Source organism: Triticum aestivum, chromosome 3D, assembly GCF_018294505.1.
Source record: "Triticum aestivum cultivar Chinese Spring chromosome 3D, IWGSC CS RefSeq v2.1, whole genome shotgun sequence".
NCBI classification, from domain to species: Eukaryota; Viridiplantae; Streptophyta; class Magnoliopsida; order Poales; family Poaceae; genus Triticum; species Triticum aestivum.
The window spans coordinates 596,435,787-596,460,309 of NC_057802.1; the positions used below are offsets into that span (position 1 = coordinate 596,435,787).

At 44.6% G+C, this 24,523-nt stretch overlaps 1 protein-coding gene across 1 annotated transcript; it reads right to left on the bottom strand.

Moving 5' to 3' along the window:
- Positions 1-509: 509 nt before the first annotated feature.
- LOC123080797 (protein DETOXIFICATION 40) lies at positions 510-9,224 on the bottom strand. The gene is made up of 7 exons (XM_044503749.1): positions 8,889-9,224; positions 2,888-3,519; positions 2,733-2,789; positions 2,394-2,632; positions 1,441-1,559; positions 1,252-1,338; positions 510-947 (listed from the first exon to the last, which is right to left on the bottom strand). The coding sequence occupies exons 1-7, from the start codon at positions 9,168-9,170 to the stop codon at positions 867-869; spliced, it is 1,497 nt and encodes a 498-aa protein (XP_044359684.1). The 5' UTR covers positions 9,171-9,224; the 3' UTR covers positions 510-866.
- Positions 9,225-24,523: the final 15,299 nt, after the last annotated feature.

Consider the following 24,523-nt stretch of genomic DNA (forward strand, 5'->3'; position numbering starts at 1 on the left):
CTCACTCATGAAGCCATCAGGGAATATATTTTAGTCATATATATCAGTTCTTTGGTTATATGAGTTTTAAATAAATGTAACCGTATTTTACATTCCCCAAGTCCTAAATTCATAGCGACCACCCTATCATATAACAATATAGAAGGAACTAGAAAAACAATTTGTATCAAAACAAATGCAATAAAGCACCGCCACTTAGTATAACCTATTGAAAGTGACCTTAGGCCTTAGTGACATTAGAGATTTTTTTTTGCCGGTGCGGGAATGCGACGCGTAAATCAACCAACCCCCCCCCCCCCCCCCCCCCTTGCGTGCTATTCGATTTGCGAAGCACAACCGCTGGATCAACCATTTGCAATTGTGGGAGCCAGCTTGCCGACTAATCACACCACCTGCGGCCTGGCTCGTAGTGCACATACATATGTGTGATGAAGGGTTGTGCACGCGATGTAAAGTAAGGCTTCACTCTTTTCTCAAGATTTCGAAATTCCAGACTCACCGGAGCACAGTTTCCAAAACTTCACTCTTTTCATTACCCGTTTGTGCATCGTCATGGATGCATATAGTCCAACTAATTACAAAATGTATTACAAAGTCGCCAAATAATTGCCTTACAAAAGAAAGAGGGAAAGGCCAAGAACATAGACACCCCAAGGAAATAAAGATGTGACATGCCAACAAAGACTACAATATATATTAACAAGCCTATCATTGGCATGTCATCCAAATCGGGACATAAATCTATGTGAGATTTAAAACACCTGAATTCAGTCCCTCCCACCCGCACGCTGACGGCGAGTCTCAAAGTATCGAAGCCAGCATGCTTCTGTGCTGTTGAGATGCACACATCTAGACTGATTCACTTATTAGTTATTGTCCTTGAAGCCTGTAAGGAGGGGCTCTTTCTTCTCACTCCACTTGTTCAACCTTTTTTGTGCCTCCTCTACCTGAAGAATGTAGAAAAATTAACCAATGCAGTTATGTAGTGTATTTTTTCAACACATATTTTTGATCAGTTTGCATCAAGCGTATACTCTCAAGAAGGTTCTAAATCATGTGACGGAGGAATGGTGATGAGCAAGCAACATGTGTGCATGTTACATTTATGACAACATATATGGCGACAACGAAAGCTAGATTTATCCTTGGTCATCAGGGAGTTAATTTAGTATTCATCATTTACACTTTTGTACAAAAGAATGGAAATGCAAATTCAACTTTCTACACTATAGGTTTAATAACAAGCCATACCTCTTTCGTCCAGTCAGTTCTTATGGTGACCCACAACAGAATGGCTGTCTGCAAGGCTGTTCCCCCAATCAAACCACCCCAAATACCCTGCAAGTAGGCATACGATTCCATCAACATACGTTAGAACACATAACTGAAGATTTTGCCATCACGGAATATATATGAAAAATTTACAGACATGTCCATTACCTTTGCGCCAAGATTGAAGAAAAAACCAAGAACAACACCAAGTGGAACGCCTACGATGTAGTAAGAGCCGACGTTCACGTAAGCAACAAATTGTTGCCATCCACATCCAACAGCAACACCTAATGTTTCCATACATGTTAGTAAATTTCAGTCATTATGAATACGTGGTATCTCAAGAGAGAAAATATGCATCACAAAACATGGTAGACTTGTTTCCCTCATTGTACCTTCACTTTTTTCCACTAAGGGCCTACACATTGTCTTGCCCTATTCTTTTCTTGTATTTTGGTACTACAAAAAATAATCAAATCACGGTACGGAAACCTACTATATCCCTGAAATATGCGTTATCACAGTGTGGAAGAATTTGCATCTCAAAACATGATAGTCATGTTTCCCTCATTTGTACCTTCATTCTCTTTTTCCCGAGGGCCTACATCTTGTAGTATCAATTTTTTCTTTTCCCTTTCTTATGCGAAAAGAGAGTACCACATTCTTTTCTTGTGCATAATACTACAAAAACTAATAAAACCACGGTAGGGAAACATACTATAGTCCTAAAAAACATGAAAGACCTATAAAGGACTAGCCTGGAACTTGGGAGAGAACTTTGCACTATAGAACTTTGCACTATACATAAATTGGAGCTATGTTTAACACATATGATGCAGTTGCCCCACAAGTATGAAAGAGTCTACAGTCATTTCAAATATAGGTGTAGGTCATCTCGCAATACTCTGGTACGTTAGAATTTAGTAACTATGAAAATAATATAGATTGAATTAAAAAAACCGAAATTGCACATGAATTGTAACGTTAAACAAAACAGAAATGGGCTCCTATTGTTCTAATAATATACCTGCCATCTATCCTTTCTATAATTTTGTACTAACGGATTAGTCGAGAATCAAGAAATCACATGTTCTTCATGTAGAAAGTGTCTAAAATATTACCTGTCAGTACAGGTTGGATGCCACCGAGAACGAGTGTGACGGCGAGAAATGGGCAAAGATCCGCCACCGCATCCGAAACTGCTTCACCATCTGTGAATAAGTAGCTAATGTGGTTGCGAAGGCAAAGGATCACAACAGCAAGGATGGTAGAGATTGTTGTAGAGATCCCGGTCACGACCCACACAGAGAAAAATGCAGACTTCGGGTTGCCGGCGCCAAGCTCATTGCTCACTCTTACACTGAAGTGAAAAGGTATCCATTAGGTAGTTAGAGTACTTACCTAGTTGTCAGTAATCAATGCTATTGTTTATCAAGGCCTTTCAGTATAGACTTGCAGACCTTGCAGCGGCGTTGAACCCTACTGAGATCATGAACACCCAACCATAAATCGTCATACTGTACCGGCCAAACGCACAAATGAAATTTAATCAGCACCTACTCTGAAGATTGATTACTAGGAACAACAGTAAGTCTTAATGTCCAATGACACTCACCATATAGAGAGGGAATCCAGGGCAATCTCAGGGTTAGGGAGCAATCCAGCAATGATCACCAGCACCTGAAAGTACCATGTCTCAAGGCACAACATCACCGCAGACGCGGCGGAGAGCTTGAAGAAACTCGGCAAACCGGAGAAGGCCTGCCAACTGAACCCCGTCCACGTGTGCTGGCATGTCGGGCTGACGACAATGTACACAAATTGCGCGGCGACCATGATCCACCAGCTCACACTCAGCACCAACGAGGCACCGAGCAGCCCAAGGCCAACCTTGTACATGAGCACGCAACTCATCAACACATGTAGAATGAGCGTTGCCGTCGAGATGTAAGCACTCGGCAGAACGATACTCTGTGCCTGCAGGAACTTCTGAATCGGGAAGTTGACGGCGTACGCGAAGATTTGAGGAATCAGGCCGTACACGAAGATCGAAGCGGCACGGGCTATCTCCGGTGACTGTCCCATCAACAAGAGGAGTGGCTCCGAGAAAGCGTACATCAGAGCAAGTGGTATGCTGGTTAAGCCCAACAGTATGACGGAGCGCTGTAGGTAGATACCAAGCATGTCGTACTTGTGTGCACCGTAGGCCTGCCCGCAGAGGGTCTCCACTGCACTGCCCATGCCCAGCTGCAAACACGTAATGCTATAATTGTTAGGATTGTCACAAACTGCGTTCTAGCTAACTTGCAGCTTAGATTTAGGATAAATTAGGACTGCATGGGAAAAAAGGAAAGCCACAACTGAAATGAGCTTATTATTTTTCAGAATATGGAATGCGATTATGATTCACAATGATCTATATATCCAAGTGCAATGTGCTGTAGCACTACATCCTTAATACCGTTCCTCTTTTGTCTTCATTTGAAGTTTCATGGAGCTTCATCCCTCTTGATCAGATTCATCATTATGAGTTTCATATTGCTCCCTCCATGTCCTCCAATTTTTTATCTTACATAATTTGCGAAAGAATTTAGTATGTTTCATAGAGAAGAGCAAAAGAGCATGTAAACGTGTTTGATTTGCCAGGTTTCCAAGCAGACTTCTTATACTAGCAGTGTAACACTAAGTAAAATCTACAAAAACATGTGAAACGGACAAAATAGCTTAGAAATTAATTAATTAACAAATATGGAAAAAGGTACTGAATAACACAAAAACATTAATGAAGAAAAATGGACATTAAACAGTGAAGAAACACTGTTAAGCAACATGCAAGGAAACTTATGAATCTCAAGAGGCTCACTGAAATTCAAGCGACTTATTATCTTGTGTGCCTCATGACAAACTTTTTTTTGAGGTACAGCCTCATGAAAAACTTAATAGAGTTTCATGGAGCTTCACCGCTCTTAATCAAATTCATCATTATGAGTTTCGTATTGCTCCCTCCATGACCTCTAATTATTCTTCTTACATAACTTGCAAAACGATTTTGTATGTTTCTTAGGAAAACAGCATGTGCAAGTGCTTTCAAGATTACCCGCAAAAAAGGTGCTTTCAGGAAAACGAGGAAATATTTTCAACTGGTTCACCGTTTGGTGGATGCATGATTCATTTGCTCGGTTTCCAGGCAGACTTCTTATATGTAGCAGTAGAATTACACTAAGTAAACTGTACAATTATATGTGAAACAAACAAAACAGCCTTTAAGACTAATGAATTAATAAATAAGGAATAAGGTAAATAACACCAAAACATTCATGGGAAAAAAAGGAAATTAAACAGTGAAACTGTTGATCAACAACCAAGGTGACTTATCAATCTCAAGAGAGTAAGCACATTGAAAATTCAAAGCCGCATATAATCTATGTCTCGCATGATTGCAGAGTAGGTGCATCCGGTCCCTGAGTCCATATTCCCATTTACGTGCAGCGTCCTTGGAAAATTAATGAGTTAACAGCTACAGCATCATGATTTGTAGTACAACTAAGTGGGGTCGAAATAGTACTTTAGAGTTTAGACTAGCAAAAATGTCCGTGTGTTGCAACGGGTGAAAACATCCCAGACGCCCTTACCCACTGAGCATGACTAAAAATCTCACCCTCATGCCCCTAACATAGTAAACATGACGAATACCTCATCCTTAGGCCCGCATCTTCCATTTCAATATGACATGAGACCCATGTTTTCGCTTGTCCTCTCTGCGTCCTCGTCGCCGGTGGTCGCAGTACCAGTTGTCACTAACCAAGGTTGGCCAGGTCCAATAACTGGATCGTTGAGCCACCTTTGTGTCCGGTGAGATCAAGAGCGTTGAGCAAAGATATTTTTTTATCATCCGACTAATATAATAGGGAAAAGCACTGCATATAATATATGTCTGTGTTATCACGTAAACTGAATAGTTTGTGTCAGGTAGGCCATGAAATCTTAGTTGGACTCCTATTTTTTTAGGTGTAGTTAGACTCCTTATGCATTGTGACGGTGTCACTGGGCCGAGCGAGGCTGGTCGTATGTGAAGACGCGATGGAGAAAAAGATTCCTTCCATATCCCTTGTTTAATAATTCGAACTAAAACAATGCATCCGGGGGCATATTTCAAAAATTCACCTAGTTATATTAGTAGTATAGATTAAAAAACATAGCTACAGTGCCTCCTAGTTTTCAAAAATTATTCGTGTTTTGAAAAAATGTTTGCCTTTTCAAATTCAAAGTCCAAAAAATATTTGTGTTTTAAAAATGTTCGCAAATTCGGAAGAAACATTCACTACAGTACCTCCTAGTTTTCAAAAATTGTTCGTGTCTTAAAAATATTCAGCTTTAAAAAACAAAAAGCTATTTTATTTTTAAATGTTCGAGATTAAATTAATTGTTCACAACTTTGCAAATATTAAAAAAATTGTTTTGCTCTCAGTATATGACGCGGCTGTGTCTTAATTTCCGAAGTCGCGCCCCCAAGTAACAGCAAGCCTCATTTAGTAGAGTGGCTAGCAGTTTGAGGTGTCAAACGTGAGCACCCATCCCGGTTCTGTGCGTCGTAGATTTTTTTGGCAGAAACAAATCGGAGAACGTGGGTGCGTTGACGTACGAAAAACATGTGGGTCCCATCATAAATTTTAAGTTATATATAATAAAAATGCCTTTATCGAGAATGACATGAGACCTTTTTTACGTAGGGCGACGTATAGACCTTTTTTACGTAGGGCGAAGATTGATGGGATAGGTCACGTCATTAGACAAGCGTATTCTCTGCTTAGGAATTAATTGGCAATACACACCATAATGAAAACCATATATATTCACCTCGCGTAAGGCGTGCTCTGCTTAGGATTTGGAGAAATGATGGGGCTGATATGGTAGGCTAAAGTCATGCCTTCACTTAACTGAACACACTACACTAGTAGACGAAACAAGCTACTCTATCACTTATCTAGAAATTAATGAAATATGCGCAGCAGATCCCTACAGTATTTCTCACTAGTAGAAAAGGGGCTTTTGTCCCGGTTGGTAAGAGCCTTTAGTCCCGGTTTTTGAACCGGGACTAAAGGGTCGTTACTAATGCCTCCCCCTTTAGTCCCGGTTCTTATACGAACCGGGACTAAAGGCCGCGGCCACGTGGAGCTCCACAACCGGGACTAAAGGAAATTTTATGATTTTTTTTTCTGAAAAAAAATTTTTAATTTTTTTTGATTTTCAAATTTCTGAATTATTTTAACCTCTAATCTCTAATCACCACCCCTCATCACTGCTCAATTTATCCTCTAATCTCTAATCACCCCTCATCATTCCAAATCATCTAACTTCCCGGACGGTCACCCATCCTCTCACTACTCCAGCCTGAGCACGCTTAACTTCCGGGTTCTGTTCTCCCTCGTTTCCAAGTCTGCACTTGTTGTTTTCCTGACAATAGGAAGATGTCAATCCTATTAATCCTCAGGAATTTAGCTTGAGCATGAAGTGACACATTTCACTGTTTGAGTTTGAAACTATTGTTTTAAAAAACAATAATTATTTAGTAACACTAATATTTCTTGAATAATTAGTTTGACCATTGTTTGATCACAGTTTGACCAAAATTCAAAAAAACTGAAATAATTATTTAGTAACACTAATATTCTAGAATAATTAGTTTGACCATTGTTTGACCATAGTTTGACCACATTTTTTCAAAAAAAATTGAAACTAATTTTTTTTCTGTTACTAGTAAGTTTGAAATTTTTTCGATTTTTTTCCACTCTAGATCTTAAAAGCCCGTAACTTTTTTTCTGTAGGTTTTTGAGGATTTTGAAAATGTTTAACGGGGTTCCCCCCGGTTAAATTCGGATGTAACTTTTCGAGTAGATGATTTTTCATATAAAAAACTTTTTAATCCGAGTTCGTATGCAAAAGTTATGCCCATTTTATAAATTCCAGAGAGATTTTGCAAATAAAGTCGAAATTCATATTTGTAAATTTTCCCAACAACTAGACCACATATCATATGGGAAACTTTTTTTTTGACATTTCCATCATTTTCTTTTGTTTTTTCTAAAACGGAAAAGGCGGTCCGGGGGGGGGGGGGGTAGAGTTTGAAAATGGGACCTTTAGTACCGGTTCGTGCCATGAACCGGTACTAATGCCTCAAAGCCCATTAGTACCGGTTGGTGGCACCAACCGGGACTAATGGGCATCGCACCCTTTAGTCCCGGTTCGTGCCACCAACCGGGACTAAAGGGCCCAGGTGAACCGGGACTAATGCCTTAGCCGCACGAACCGGGACAAATGCTCACCTTAGTCCCGGTTCGTGACTGAACCGGGACTAATGTGAGCATTGCCCTGTGACCAAAGCCTTGTTTTCTACTAGTGTCTAAAGAAAAAGATCCCTCCCAAACTTAATATAAAACGTATTTTGACACTGTCATGCACTCTTAAAACGTCTTACAAAATATTACTGAGCAGTACAACTATCATAGACGGAACTAGTGTGGGAGGTGGCAAGTCGATTTTGAGCATTTCACACCTGCCACATACCACACGTACAAGACGGGCCACGCGGTACCTCCAAATCCGGAATACAAGTCATGAGTCATTGGCTTGTGCCAAATAGGCCTGCCAACCATAGAGACCCCACTCCATCCATATATAATCCCACTAGTAACCATGTAATCTACTGTAGGAAACATCTATGTCACGCTCCGTCGATCTAAGCAGTGGTTGGGCTGTGGCCATCACCTAGCCATTGATTAAGAGAGGGGAATATCCTCCCTATGTATATGTCCGCGACGACAAGGGTCCAAAATACATAGATGGCCACTCATGCAATATTAATTGTTGCGGCTGCTAGCGAGCGACCGCTAGAAACCAAACCATACATATCTAACCCTCATATCGACCGGCGATTCATGCATTTATTTAGCGTGGTCACAGTCGTCAGTGTACATCCCGAATTCCCGATCGACATTATCTCTCCCATGTCCACGCCGATGCTAGACCAGGTTGCCCTGTGACCAACGAGATGGATGGATGGATGGATGGATTGAGAGGCACGCACGTCACATTCGACCAGGTTCAATCCCCGCCATGTGCACGACCCATCTAGAAAGTGAGCAGGCAGGACGGGGCCACGGGGGCAGTGCCAAGTCGCCATGAATGAAAGACACTAGTGTACTTCCACTGATCCAGCCCTACTAATAACGATCGACAAGAATCTACTCCCACCAATCTAATCTACGGGTTACCAGAATCTAATCCACTACTTACTGTAACAGGAAACAATAGTACGTACTTGGTCTAATCTAAGCTGTGGGTGGGTGGGTTTGATCTGTGGCCACCAGCTTGCCAGCCGGGGACTACTGCATGCCTGCAAGATCCACGACCATCGGAAAGCATGTGCTCTCAAATCTCAGAGATCCTCCCAACATTTCGATCTACCCGATCGAGCATGTGGTCTCAGCAGCTCTCAATGAGCATGGGCAGCAGGAGAAACACAACGCTACTCGTCGGCTCATCAAACATTTCCATCTACCCGGCCGATGGAACAGTGCGGCCACGTATAGAGATGAGAGGAGAGAGTCGTGACGTACCATGAGGCCGTAGGCGAAGGTCTGGACGCCGGTGTTGCCGAGCGAGGCGGCGGCGAGCTCCAGGTTGCCCAGGTGGCCCGAGAAGATCTGCGTGGACATGGACATGACGTAGTTGATCATGTACACCACCACCGCCGGCGCCGCCAGCCGCGACAGCAGCCGCAGCTCGACCGCCCCCGCCGCCCACACGCGCTCCGCCAGCGGCGCCGACGTGTCCGTCAGGATGCTCTCCAGCCGACCCGGCGCGTCATGCTCATGCTCATGCTCGTCCCCGCCAGCCATGACGCTCGTGAGGTTTGGTAGCTAGGACAGGAGAGACTATGGCCAGTAGCTACTAGCTAGCTTGCTAGCTCGTATATATGGTGTATGTGCCAGTGTTCTCTCTCTCTCTCTCGGCGTTGACGCCCCGGTCGCCAATACCTACTACAAAAATAGTTGATTGCCTGGATACGCGCTGACAGTGGGACTCCCCACGCTCTGGCTCTGGCATCACCACGGCATGCCTGCCTTGCAAGTCGCCGTCCACGCACACCCACGAGGTTCGCGCGGCCACTTGCTGACAATGGTAGCTGGTGGTGGTGACTGCCTCTCCCACGCCGGCGCCAGCCCTTTCAAGGGGATGGGGGATCCGGGTCCAGACCTAGCTAGTAGTCCGGTGGCTCTCCTTCATCACCCGATCGATCCGCGGGGGAGTGGGTAGGTAGTGTTACGCAAGTGTAAGTGTGTATGGACACCATGCATGTGATGTGCGGCGATATGATGCGCGTACACATGGGAAAGAACATGGTCTTGGTTTTAGCCAGCTTGATCTTGCATCCGGAGAGCATCTATAGCCAGACTTCGCAACTCCGGCCAACAAAATCCCACAGACGCTCCCGGGCACACGGACTTATCCGGACGGCCCCTCATATATCATGCCTGGCATTCGCATATCTCAAAGTTCGGACAATTGAAATCATGCAAAGTATGCATGCCCATCGTACATGCCAATGCCGCACGTAAATAACAAATGTTGATACCGAAATACATAGTTTTAAAATAAAATTTATTTTTAAGTGCACAACTCAAACATTAGCTCTTTGATTTCTATTGTAGATCCACATATGCTGCACAAGATGATTGAGTAGCTGCGCATGCACAACACAAAATGGATCTGGTAGGACGAAGGGGTGGATTTGATGCAATTTGAGATGGGGTAGGGCTGTTGGATCCGACGTGGCTGGTGCGCCCGGGCGCCCCATATTTGGGTTGGATATGAGGGGTGTCGGCCAACCCGGACATTTTAGGCCCGTTTAAGAAGACCGTCTGGACCGCCTCTCCCGGACGTTTCAGGCGGGGTTGGGCGCCCGGCTGTAGATGGTCTGAACCCCAGTTTCCATAGCAATTATGGCTGGATATACATTTCACTAGAAACACTGATTCGGTCGTAGGACCGATCTTATGTTAACTAGTACTTCCTTCATTTCTTTTTAATCTTCATATAAAATTTGGCCAAAGTCAAACTTTATCAACTTTGACAAAGTTTATAAAAAAGTACAAGATTCACAATATGAAATCAATATCATTAGATGCATCATGACATTAATTTTCATACCGTATAGATTTAGTATTGTAGATGGTGATATTTTTTCCTACAAAGTTAGTCAAACTTTATAAAGTTTGACTTTGGTCAAATATTATATGCAGAGACTAAAAAGAAACGGAGGTAGTATACATATTGCTATAATCTTTCTTTGGTTACGAGATATTATTTGAGAAATGTAGTTTCCCTAACAAGTATGGTTGGACATACATGGCCCTATGAACACTGATTAAGTGTAGGATGGATCTTATGTAAACTTCTATATCACCAGAATCTTTTTTGGTTTCGGATATATTATTTGAGTGCTCTGCTCATCATGCTATAAGTTGTTGTAAATTTCTATGATATTATTTGCACATTGCAGCTAAGTAAATATATTATTCTCGTTCCTTTATCTCTCTCATCTTATCCGAATTATTTTCTAACATTTTATCCTAAAATGTTAAACTGATAAGAAATAACTCCACACTGATTTAATCTGAACACTCGAATCCTAAGATATTTTTATTTATTGGAATTGATGCTATAATTGGGGGTTTGAAGGCTCGATAACGATACTTCCCCTCCTCCCTCCGCTGGCATGTATGGTGGTGCTCAATCCAACTCGAATGATCCGCGCATGACATCCTGATCCACCTGCGGTGGGCGAGGAGATCATGGTGTGGCATTGGAGTCAGTGTGTTTATCACTAGTTTGCGGCGGTGAGGGCCACAATGGCAGTTTGTGGATCTGCAAAGCTTGATCAGTTGATCTGGTGTAGGGGCAGCGACGCTAGATTGAGATTTATGTCTCTGGTCATCGATCAATAGTAACACGTCAGGGTGGCGAGCTAGGTGGTTGGAGCCTTGAGGGGGTGTTTGGTTGCAAGGGACTAGACTTTTTTTTAGTCCCAGGGACTAAAGAAGAAAGGCCCTCCAGTAGTCTTTTTCTAGTCCCTATAGAAAAAGTCCCTTCTGTTTGATTACATAGGGACTAAAAGAGATTTTTCCTAGTCTAGTCCCTGTAACCAAACGGGGCCTGACGTGGTGAGATGTGCAGCTCTATGGCTCTTCTCTTTCTATGTCGCCACAACGATGGCGGCGTAGCACCCAAAAGTGACCCGGCCATGTGTTCTCTTTGGGTGACTAGACATGCGTGGGCGGATTGATAGAGAGGTGGATGGTTACGTTGGCGGTTGACGGATGTTTCTTGATTGAAAATATTATTTATCTATGTGTCGTTTTGCAAGCCATCAACCTCCCATTATCCATAAATAAATCGAACCCATGACACACGAGCTTGACTGCTGGCAGTAAACAAACGTGAAACATTACGTAGAACCGGAGGTCACTATTCCACCCCTGCACACGTCATAATCCAAGAGATTTTTGACGCTTCGCCTAAGCTGTGGGTTATGCCAGCCTGGAACCGAAGTAAACCTAGCAGGCAGAGAAACATAAACACTCCAGTACTTGCTAATTTGTTTCTTTATTGACACTAATTAATACTCCGGTACTTGTCAAGGGTTGATTACGCATTTCGATCTACTCGATCGATCGAAAGCGAAAACGGGGCATGTCATCAAGAAAAGGTACCCACGCGAATGATTTATAGCTGAAGCTGCCATGAGGCCATAGGCGAAGGTCTGGACGCCGGTGCTGCCTTGCGAGGCGGCGGCGAGCTCCACGTTCCCCAGGTGGCCCGAGAATATCTGCGTCACCACGGCCGGCGCCGCGAGCCGCGACAGGCTCGCTTCACACGGCTTGGCTGGCTGAAATCTCGATGACCTAGCGGTATACTATCAGCTTGGACCCACGCCGGCGCCGTTGTGGTTGCGGTGATACCTGGCAGTCGTCCGCACCCACGCGATGCACGCGCGCTCATAGCTGAGGGCATCGCCCATCCGTTTGCCTCCACCAAGGAACGACGGGCCTGTCACCACCTTTCCAACGACCCTGGTCCAAGACTCCAAGATATCTATTCCCTCCTTCCATCTATATAGGGCCTAATGTGTTTTTTAAAACCGCCTTCGACTATTGATAAGACTAATAATACATGAGATGTATATGTGAAAATTATATCATTGGAAGTTCCTTTCACATACGAATTTGACGGTATGCTTTGTGTAACTTGCATGTCATATATTATTGCTCTAACACTTGATCAAAGTTAGCCTTGAAAAACGATTAGCCCCTATATAGATGGAAGGAGGGAGTATTATCGTCTCTTTCCCCTGCATGCTTTGTTTACAAGACTAGTAGATTACCAGAAACGGGAACGTCACATCTCTAGATCTCCCTCAACGGTGGAGCATTGGCCATGCATGCCTTTAGTTGTGTCAGGTGCCACTCGCGCGACACATTCCATGGCGATGCATGCATGGTCCAGACGTAGGCTGGTTCAAGTAGCCGGACATTTCTTTGCCCGATCGTCCCCACCATACATCACAGTCGTTATCAATTTCACGGCCATGCTACGGTCCATATCAACTACGCTTGGAGATGCATTGTGCACTAGAAACACATATTAAGTGCTACAACACGGAACCGGATCTTCTAACATTGATAAGAAATGTTAGAGAAGCTACAGTACCCTAACTTTCCTTCTTTCTATTCATATGATTAAGGCGAAAATGACTTAAATTAATTTGTAAATTGATGATCTACTATGTACATTTATAGTAACTACATACAAATAAATTGATGGTGAAATAAAATCAATTTTGAATTATTTATATCTACAGTAAATATCAACAGTAAACAACCTGCTAACAGTTCCTAACTTTCCTTCTTGAATTTACACTAGACTAGCACTATAGCACGGTGACTTTCCTTGTGAATGTTAGAGGACCCACACACGGGCCCAAATCTCGCTAGCCTGGCAACAACATACTAAGTGCGACTCCAGCTCACACCAAGATCTAGCTAGCGCCGGCCATACCGAGCACACAACTCATAGGGCATCGCAATGACTTACGTCGCATTGGATTTTATCGCCCGGTAACCAGACCTTTGATGCGCAGTCACTCTTCGGAACACAATTGGGAGTGGACGATGCACGAGAATTGCAGATGTGCATGTGTATGTGGGTAGATGAGCTATCATGTGCACCGATTGGCAGAAGTATGCTTTTCGATCAGTAAGGATAAGCGCATAAGAAGGTTTGTTTGTCATGATTGCCGGATTAAGAGAAGATATCGCTTTGTCAAGATGGGGAGAGTTTGCAGATCCAAGACCAAATGGGGCTTGGCTGTTAAGGACTTGAGCAAACAAAATAACGGTTTATGACAAGATATTACTCATAGAAATTCTATCTTATCTTATATTATCTGAGTAAAACCTAGATTTAAGCACTCCTCGCTGTTAGAAGGATCAGATAATTGTTAAGGAGACATATTTTGGCTGGCAGGAAAGTGGACACAAATGATTGTAGTCTAGTTAGGCTTTGAAATGATCCATGGGCGAATGTTACCCCCTTCTATGTTCATATTATCCTTCTAGTCCAGTTAATTAGCTTTGAAATGATCCAAGACCTTTTTTAAGTAGGGCGACGTATAGGTGCCGACGAGGCATATTTCAACCTCTCACCCATAATCAAATGAGCTTGGGACTTGTCCTGCGTACGCTATCAATTGATTGGCTGATTGATTGAGAGAGAGAGGAGAATATATAAACACGATGACAAGAGTCGAAGATTGATGGGACAGGTCACTTCATTAGACAAGCGTATGCTCAGGTTAGGAATTAACTGGCAATACACCATCATGAAAAACCATATATATTCACCTCGTGTACGGCGTGCTCTGCATCCTTAGGATTTGGGACAAATGATGGGGCTGCCTTGACTTAGCCCAACACACTACGCTATAGCAGACGGGCCACGGGGGCACCGCCAAATCCGGAATACAAGCCATGAGTCGGTGGCGTGTGGCAAATAGGCTTGCCTACCATAGAGACCCCACTCAATCCCTGCTCCCACTACTAACCATGTAGGAGTAATCTACTACTGTAGTGCTCTCTCCGTAAAGAAATAGTGATCTAAATGTTTTATATATTTCTTTAAGGAGGGAGTACTAGTAGGAAATAGAGAGAATTCCTTATTTAGCCCTTTGTAAAAGTTTGGTTCCCTATTTGACCCATGTTTTCTCTCCTTTTTGACACCTAAATTTTATTTAGTTCCCTATGTGACATTTCCGTCAGTTTTGGCTAGTAACGGTGTTAAGTCTGACCAAAAAGACTGTTTTACCCTTAATGTAGTATGTGAACAGATTATTTACATGCAAACACAAACGTAATGTGAAATATTTTGTCCTGTTTAAATAAGTAAACAAAAAATGTATTTATATGACTAATAATAATACGATGAGTGAACAGTGATGAACCAATGTAGCCTCTACCGTAGCATATAAATTTGTACACATTAATCTAGCGTGTGATAAGTTAGAACGCGGCATGTCAATGGGTCATGTCGCATAGATGTGTTCATGCTTCAAGTGCTGCACACGCATAGGCCATTGCGATACAGATCGGCTCTCACGGATCGGGCTGCAATACATGGCGGGTTGTGTTGGCCCAGTCCCGACTACGCGAGTACTTCGGCGACGGCAACACGCAACGACGACGACAACGGACGAAGCAACAGACTTCCGACCGAGACGAGCAAAGCTAGCTACGTACGTACACCGGCCGTAGAAAAAAGCACCTCACACACGTATAAAACAGCAAACTAATCGATCCTTGCTTGATCGATCCGGGTAGCTGCACACACAGGAAACGCACACAATAGCGAGCTGGTTTGATACCCTCAAAAAAATAAAATAAAAGCTAGCTGGTTTGATGGCCGCACGAAAAAAAAGAATGTACACGTGTACACATGTATATAATCTTATATGACACAGGTGCACTTCGTGTTCAAGTCCTACAGGTTGGGCGATGGTGGCAGGAAAGTGCAGGGGGGATTAGGAGGAAGGAGAGGAGAAAGGAAAGAGGCACGAGTGCAGATTCCCCCATATTTTTTGTTTGTTCTCGCCCCTTCTCTATCCTGTTCTGTTGACATACTATGACCGGGGGCAAAATTGTCTTTACACGTTCTAATTAACACCTCGGGATGGAAAAATGGATGAAAGTGTCACATAAGGCACAAAATAAAGTTTGAGTGTCAAATAGGAAAGAAAACAGTTTTCTGGGTCAAAAAAGGAACTAAATTTTAAGAATGAGCCAAATAAGGAATTCTCTTTAGGAAATAAGGCTGTCGTCATGCTCCGTCTAAGAAGTGGGTGGGTTTTGGCCATCAGATAGCTAGCCGTGGATGCATGCTACCAGCTACCCATTGAATAAGAGAGGAGAATATCCTCCCAATATGTATGCGCGACGACAAGAGTCCAAAATACATGGCCACGTTATATTAATTGTTGCGGCTGCTAGGGAGTGACCGCTAGAAACCAAACCATCCAATCTAACCCTCCTTTCAATCGACCGGGGATTCTTGCATATCCGGATCGACATATCTCTCCCATGCCCAAGCCAATGCTAGAGCAGGTTGCCCTGTGACCAACGAGATGGATGGATGGAGAGGCACGCCCGTCGCATTCGACCATGTTCACCCCCGCCACGTGCACGGTGCAGATATGGCAGGACGGGGCCATGGGGGCAGTGCCAAGTCGCCATGAATGAATGACTGACTTGTGCCAAGTAGGCCTGCCATGTGCCATAGATCTCTTAAAAAAGACAAAGATGTGCTCTGTCAACTCTCAAAGATCTACTACCGAGCATCAACATGTGCTGCATGCTCTCTACGAGCAGAGAAGTTGGATAGGGTACTCACTAGTGTGGAATGATAACAAAAGTACCCATTGGTGTTAGTTCATGCGATGCAGAGAGGCTACACACGTTGCGAACAAGAATGCTTCCTCTTTCGAACTAAGTTGGTTCGAGAAAGAAAACTTTTTGGAGATCATTGCACGCGAATGGGCAAAGCCTGTTAGTGGAAGAACTAGTATTGAGAGATGGCAAAATAATATCAGACACCTGAGACCGTTTTTGCGAGGTTGGGCCAGAAATGAGAGTGGGATTTACAAACAAGAAATAGAGCGACTCACTCAGTTGATTGAAGCGCTAGATTAAAAGCTGAAAGTAACCTTCTTATGGTTAATCAGCAAAGCTCCAAGTCCGAAGCTAAGCAAGGATTACGAGCTCATCTTAGAAAAGAGGAGCTCAAGTGGGCATTGCGTGCTAAAGTGCTTAAGGTTGTCCAAGGGGATGACAATACACAATTTTTTCCATATGATTGCGAATGGCAAACATAGGAAGAAGAAAATCATACAGCTTGAACAGGACGAAGGGACAATTTTTGGGCATGAGAATCTGAAATCTTATATCTCTAATTACTATAAACAACTTTTTGGGCATCCGGAAGCAAGCACGGTGGCCCTAGATGAATCTGTTATTGGAGATATCCCTCAGTTTCAGGTAGAGGAGAACGATATTCTATCTGCATCGTTTACTGAGAAGGAGGTTCTGGATGCAATCTCACAAATGAAACCGAATAAAGCACCGGGACCAGATGGGTTTCCAGCTGAATTCTATAAGAAATGTTGGCATATTATTAAGGATGATCTTATGCCTATGTTTCATGATTTCTTTAACGGTCATTTAGAGTTGTTTCATCTTAACTTTGGCATGATTACGCTGTTGCCAAAGAAAGAAGAGGCAGTTCAAATCCAACAATTCAGGCCCATATGTCTTCTTAACGTGAGTTTCAAAATTTTCACAAAGGTGGGTACCAATAGATTGACACAGATTGCTCATTCTGTGGTACAACCGAGCCAGACAGCGTTCATGCCAGGGCGACACATACTTGAAGGGGTGGTCGTTTTGCATGAAACTCTACATGAAATTCATTCGAAGAAGCTAGATGGGGTTATGTTCAAAGTGGATTTTGATAAGGCATATGATAAAGTTAAGTGGCCTTTCCTTCAGCAGGCAATGTGCATGATAGGATTTAGTGAGGTCTGGCGGAACCAAGTGGGTTCTCAAGTCTAGAAGGGTAGTGTCGGAATCAAGGTTAACGATGATATCGGTCATTACTTTCAGACACATAAGGGTTTGAGACAAGGGGATTCCATGTCTCCTATCTTGTTGAATGTAGTGGCCGATATGTTGGCCATTCTTATTGGCAGGGCCAAGCAGCATGGTCAAGTGGAGGGGTTAGTTCCTCATCTGGTCGATGGAGGAGTATCCATCTTACAGTATGTTGACGACACTATCTTATTCATGGAACATGACATTGCTAAGGCGCGTAATATGAAACTTATACTATGTCTCTTCAAACAATTGTCTAGTTTAAAGATAAACTTTCACAAGAGTGAGTTGCTCTGCTTTGGAAAGGCCAAAGACGAGCAAGACACTTATAGACAATTGTTCGGGTGTGAATTAGGCTATTTACCATTTAGTTATTTGGGCATACCGATTCACTACCGTAAGTTATCCATTAAAGAATGGAAGTGTATCGAAAATCGAATTGAAAAAAAGCTTAGCTGCTGGGAGGGCAAGCTTATGTCTTATGGAGGTCGGCTAGTGCTGACTAGTATGCCGATGTCCCTACTATCGTTCATCGAAGTTCCGAAAGGGGTTCGTAAGTGATTTGATTTCTTCAGATCTTGATTTTTCTGGCAGTCAGATGAGGCCAAGATGAAATACCGTCTAGCGCGATGGGATATCCTTTGCCGACCAAAAGACCAGGGGGGTCTCGGTATTGAGAACTTAGAAATCAAGAATAAATGCCTTATGAGCAAATGGCTCTACAGGTTAGAGACAGAGCCGAAGGGCATGTGGGCACAGATTTTGCGTAATAAGTATTTACAGTCAAAAATACTCGCCCAGGTTACCATGAGACCAACTGACTCGCCATTCTGGAAAGGGCTTATTAGAACGAAGGACCTGTTCTTTCGTAGGGTCAAATTCTTGGTTGGCAATGGGATGTCAACAAGATTTTGGGAGGATATGTGGTTAGGAGAGACACCCTTGACCATACAATATCCTACCCTTTATAACATTGTGCAACATAAGGAGGATTATGTAGGCACAATTTTTCCAGACGATTCCCTTTAATATTCAGTTCAGACGCGCGTTAGTTGGTGAGCGATGGACTGCATGGATGCACTTGGTTCGGAGATTGATAGATGTTCAACTCTCCGACCAGCCGGATTCGATGCAATAGAAATTAGCTAAAAATGAGGTATTTACGGTGAAATCTTTCTATTTGGATTTGATTAATTCGGGCCCAATCTCGAGATCGTTACATATTTGGAAGATTAAGGTTCCCTTGCGTATTAAATTTTTTATGTGGTCCGCCCACAAGCAAGTAATACTCACCAAGGACAACTTAATCAACAGGTGATGAGTAGGTAGTCCACGTTGTTGTTTTTGTGATCATGATGAAACAATACAACATTTATTCCTTGAATGCCCACTCGCCAAATTGCTTTGGAGAACGATTCATATAGCTTTCAACATTAATCCTCCAGTTGACATTGAGTCGTTGTTTGGAACGTGGTTAGCTGGGGTTGAACATACTACTGCGGCTCGTATTCGGATTGGAATATGTGCGCTTCTGTGGGCTATATGGAACTGTAGGAATGATTTGATTTTTAACAGACAACACAGTTTAGCTTTCTTGCAGGTCATCTTCAAAGCTACCGCATGGATCTGTACGTGGTCTTTACTCACTCCTATGGACTCCAAGGAGCCTTTGGTTATTGGGTGCAATCTTTCTATTTGCATTTGATTAATTCTGGCCCAATCTCGAGATCGTTGCATATATTTGAAAGATTAAAGTTCCCTTGCGTATTAAAACTTTTATGTAGTTCGTCCACAAGCAAGTAATACTCACCAAGAACAACTTAATTAAGAGGCGATGGGTAGGTAGTCCACGTTGTTGTTTTTGTGATCATGATGAAACAATACAACATTTATTTCTTGAATGCCCACTCGCCAAATTGCTTTGGAGAACGATTCATATGGCATTCAACATTAATCCTCCAGTTGACATTGAGTCATTGTTTGGAACGTGGTTAGCTGGGGTTGAACATACTACTGCGGCTCATATTCGGATTGGAATATGTGCGCTTCTGTGGGCTATATGGAACTGTAGGAATGATTTGATTTTTAATAGACAACACACTTTAACTTTCTTGCAGGTTATCTTCAGAGCTACCGCATGGATCCGTACGTGATCCTTACTCACTCCTATGGACTCCAGGGAGCCTTTGGTTATTGGGTGCAACCAGTGGGAGATGGTAGCACGGGCTATATTCAACCGGTTCGAATGGTGGTCGCATAACAGGGTAGGAGTCTAGAAAGCTTGTCCTTCATATTGCCGTACCGGTTGTGATTGTCAGCATGTTTCTTTTATGCAATTGCTTCGCTCCGCTTGCGAGTTGTAATACTTTTATGACTCTATGATACTTCGTAAATTTTTTAATAAGATGGTTGCATGCATTATTATAATGCAGAGGCCGGTGGTACACCTTCATTTCGAAAAAAACGAGCATAGCCATGGGATCCAAGCACGCCTGCCAGAGAAACAAAACATTTCGATCTACCCACCGATCGGAGCATTGGGCACGTCTATCTAAAACCAACGACGTAGAGATGTGAGGGGAGGAGTGCCAGCGCGTACCATGAGGCTGTAGGCGGAAGTCTGGACGCCGGTGTTGCCGAGCGAGGCGGCGGCGAGCTCCAGGTTCCCCAGGTGGCCGGAGAAGACCTGCGTGGACATGGACATGACGTAGTTGATCATTTACACCACCACCGCTGGCGCTGCAAGCCGCGACAGCAGCCGCAACTCGACCACCCCCGCTGCCCGCGCGCGCTCCGTCACGTGTCCGTCAGGATGCTCTCTAACCGACCTGGCGCGTCATTCTCATGCTCATGCTCGTCCCCGCCAGCCATGATGCTCGTAAGGTTTGGTAGCTACTAGCTAGGACAGGAGAGACTATGGCCAGTAGCTACTAGCTAGCTAGCTCAGTATATCTCTACTCCTAATATCTTTTTTTTAACTAGAATACCTTGCATTCCACAGATTACGGTGGACCGACCAAATCGGCGGCCACAGCTCGGACTACATCGACGGGGAACTCCGAGAGCCAAACAGACTGGCCATTTGGGAGATTCCGATTGACAGAGGCTGCCAGCACATGCGCTGGTTTGTTACAATCTCTCGGCTGAAAAACTATAGTGGCATCGATAAACTCATGTTGCATCTGGAACTTGGCTTCTCTAAAAAGGACACCCAGGGGGTTGCGATCTAACATCGAAGAGGTAGTTGCTTGCTGCAAAGGGAGGCAGTCTGTCTGGAAAATCACCCTCCCCATCCCGACATGATCAGCTACCTCGATGGCCTTGAGCAGTGCAGATGCTTCCGCGTGCATGGCATCCTGCACATTCTGTAGCCCTCCTGCCGCAGCTAGCACCATCTCTCCTTCTGAATCTCTAGAAAGGGCACCCCGGCTCGCTGACCCTGTTGCCACATCAAATGAAGCGTCGAAGTTGATCTTAACATAGTCAGCAGGGGGGGGGGTGGGGGTTCCCAGCGGGCGGCCGGCCTTGACGTGCCCTGACTCTTTTTCCCGAGAAATTCTGTCCATTCAACCACATCATGACACACTTTTGCTCCGAGTGCTTCAGGCGTTAATCTCTGTTTATGATGATTAGCTTTATTCCTCTCGGACCACCATGACCACAGGAGACTAGCCGCTTTGAGGCCCGTAGCATCTGGGAGTTTAAAGATGAACTCCAGCATGGCTTTGGGAGATTGCATAAGTAGGGGTTCCGTTCTGATATGATCAAGTCCACATTCCCTCCACGCCTTCTTCACTTCCTTGCACCGTAGGAATAGGTGCCCTCCGCCCTCCGCCTGTCGGCCACACAGAATGCAGGATGTATTAAGCTCGACCCCAACACGTTCAACATTTCGGAGTAGAGGGTGGCTATTATGGGCCAGTCGCCACAGGAAATGATGCACACGCGCAGGGCACCGGATTCGCCAGAGCTTATTCCAAAACCACGCCCTTTGCTGGCTTCCAGCAATGCTCTCACCCCTTTGCCTAGTGCTTAGCCGCAACTTCAGATCATTATACACCCGGTAGGCCGACCGTACAGAAAAAAGGCCTCTCTTATCAAAGTGCCAAGCCACAAAATCCTCATATTGGTCGCAGATGGGAATGGCCAAGACCGTAAGTGCATCTGCCGGCGAGAAGGTTTGTGACACTAGCTGGTGATCCCACCGGTTAGTTGCTGGGTCAATGAGCTCAGAAACCTTCGTTAGCAGGTTTCCCCCTTCCAGCGTACTGGGTCTCCTTGTGTCATTAGACGGCAGCCATGGGTCGGACCATATGTGTATGTTTTCCCCCGATCCAACCCTCCAGATCATCCCGGCTTTGACAACCTCCAGTCCCTGCAGGATACTTCGCCACACATAACTCATCCCAGGTTTAGCCGTAGCTTCAAGCATGTCGTAGTCTGGGAAGTTCTTTGCCTTTAAGATTTGGGCACAAAGGGACTCCGGTGCCTGGATGAGTCTCCACACCTGGCGAGCAAGCATGGCCACATTGAACGTATCCAGGTCCCGAAAGCCAAGTCCACCTTGGTCCTTCGGTAAACACATCCTCTCCCAACTAATCCAATGATGCTTATGTTCGTCTTCCTGGTTAGCCCACCAGAATTTGCATACCATGGCACTGATGCTCTCACATAACTCTTTAGTAAGATCGAAGCAAGCCATAGCATATGTAGGTACGGCTTGAATGACAGTTTTGATTAGGATCTCTTTTGCAGCCTTCGACAGCAACTTGATTTTCCAGCCCTTTAAGATTTCCCAGATTTTGTCACGTAGGTACTCGAAACATTTTTGACAGGAACGGCCCACATAGCTCGGCAGGCCCAGGCGTTTCCCATGCAAGCTTTCAGACCAGAGCCCTAAGGCAGTGAGCAGGACAAGTTTTTTAGTAGAGGATGTATTTTTGCTGAAGAGGACCGCTGATTTGTCTCGATTAATGACTTGGCCTGATCCACGCTCGTACGCATACAGAATTTGATTCACAGCCGCAATGCTTTCCGGGGTTGCTTCCAAGAGTAACAACGAATCATCAGCAAAAAGCAGGTGGCTAATGGGGGGTGCCTGGGGGGCCAACTGAATCCCTTTGATCTGCCCTGCCTGCTCTGCATGGTTCAGAAGCGCTGACAGACCCTCGACACAGATTAAGAACAGGTACAGGGTGATTGGCTCGCCCTGACGGAGACCCCACTCAGGAACAACTTGGTCTGTACAAGTCCCATTAATTTTGAATCTGAAACGAACCGACCTGATGCATGTACTTATTAGCTGCACAAATTGTTCAGCAAACCCCAATTGCCTCATCACCTTCTCCAAAAAGTTCCATTCAACACGATCATATGCTTTACTCATGTCAAGTTTCAGCGCAGCATAGGACGTGCTTCCCGTCCGCTTTCTTTTCAAAAAGTGCGCCATCTCATAGGCCAGTATAGTGTTATATGAGATTAACCGTCCCGGCACAAAGGCACTCTGGTTTGGTGAAATGATCTCACCCAAGATGCATTTTAGGGCGAAGATCCTTCATATGTTCAGGGTTTTGTACCTTTGGGATAAGAACCACTAGGGTATCGTTCCATCCCTCCGGCATACTACCGCCTCGCAACACATGCAACACCTCCCGTGTTACCTCACCCCCGACAAGGTGCCAATAATGCTTGTAGAAAACTGCAGGAAGGCCATCCATACCCGGTGCTTTGAGGTCACCAATATCATCCAAGGCCGCTTTCACCTCTTCCTTGGTAAATTCAGCCAACAATTGTGCATTCATTTGGTCGGTTACCCTCAGAGCTATATGGTTTAGAATATCATTTGTGTCCTCACCTGCCATAGAGGTAAAAAGAGAAGAAAAATAATTAGTGACGAGCTCCTTCATCCCTCCTCACTTTCCACAGCTTCCCCATTGTCCTTCCTCAACCTAAGAATGGAGTTCTTCCGCTTTCTCTCCGAGGCAAAAGCTTGGAAAAATTTGGTGTTCCGGTCCCCATTAACATGCCAGTTGACATGAGCCCGTTGCCTCCAGACCAAGTCTTCCTATTCCTCGAGGCGACCCGGTTTAAAACTAATAGTTTGCTCCCGTCTCACCTGACTATCCGAAATGGGCTCCCTCCTAATAGCCTCCAACTCACTCCTCAGCTTCCTGATCCTCTTCCCCAGATCGCCCAAGACATCCCAGCTCCAAGTGTTTAGAGCCTTGACAACCCCTTTCAACTTCTCCCAAGCATTCACCCCCTCTCCCCCTCCCAAGATTCCTTCACAATGTCATCACATTTCTCTTCCAATAGCCACCGAGCCTCAAAACGTAACAGGCGGTCCCCTCCCGCATCTCGTCGCGGCCCCGGTCTACCATCAAGCGAGAGTGTGATAGGCCGGTGGTCAGATTTCCTTGGATCCCCATTAACAACTGAAAGATCGTGGATATCGCCTAGAGGGGGGGGGGTGAATAGGCGCTTTAAAATAATTACGGTTTAGGCTTGAACAAATGCGGAATAAACCTAGCGGTTAATTTGTCAAGCACAAAACCTACAACAACTAGGCTCACCTATGTGCACCAACAACTTATGCTAAGCAAGAAAACCTACTTAGGTGATAGCAAGATATATGACAAGAAACAATATGGCTATCACAAAGTAAAGTGCATAAGTAAAGGGCTCGGGTAAGAGATAACCGAGACACGCGGAGACGACGATGTATCCCGAAGTTCACACCCTTGCGGATGCTAATCTCCGTTTGGAGCGGTGTGGAGGCATAATGCTCCCCAAGAAGCCACTAGGGCCACCGTAATCTCCTCACGCCCTCGCACAATGCAAGATGCCGTGATTCCACTAAGGGACCCTTGAGGGCGGTCACCGAACCCGTACAAATGGCAACCCTTGGGGGCGGTCACCGAACCCGTACACTTTGGCAACCCTTGGGGGCGGTCACCAGTACCCGTCAAATTGCTCGGGGCGATCTCCACAACCTA

What these genes read in the sequence shown, in the direction of transcription:
- LOC123080797 (XM_044503749.1), bottom strand. Translation starts at nt 9,170, where the DNA reads ATGGCTGGCGGGGACGAGCATGAGCATGAGCATGACGCGCCGGGTCGG. An exon ending in CATCCAACCTGTACTGACAG is followed by an intron (nt 1,560 to 2,393) that starts GTAATATTTTAG and finishes TGGAAACATTAG; the next exon opens with GTGTTGCTGTTGGATGTGGA. An exon ending in GAACTGACTGGACGAAAGAG is followed by an intron (nt 948 to 1,251) that starts GTATGGCTTGTT and finishes TACATTCTTCAG; the next exon opens with GTAGAGGAGGCACAAAAAAG.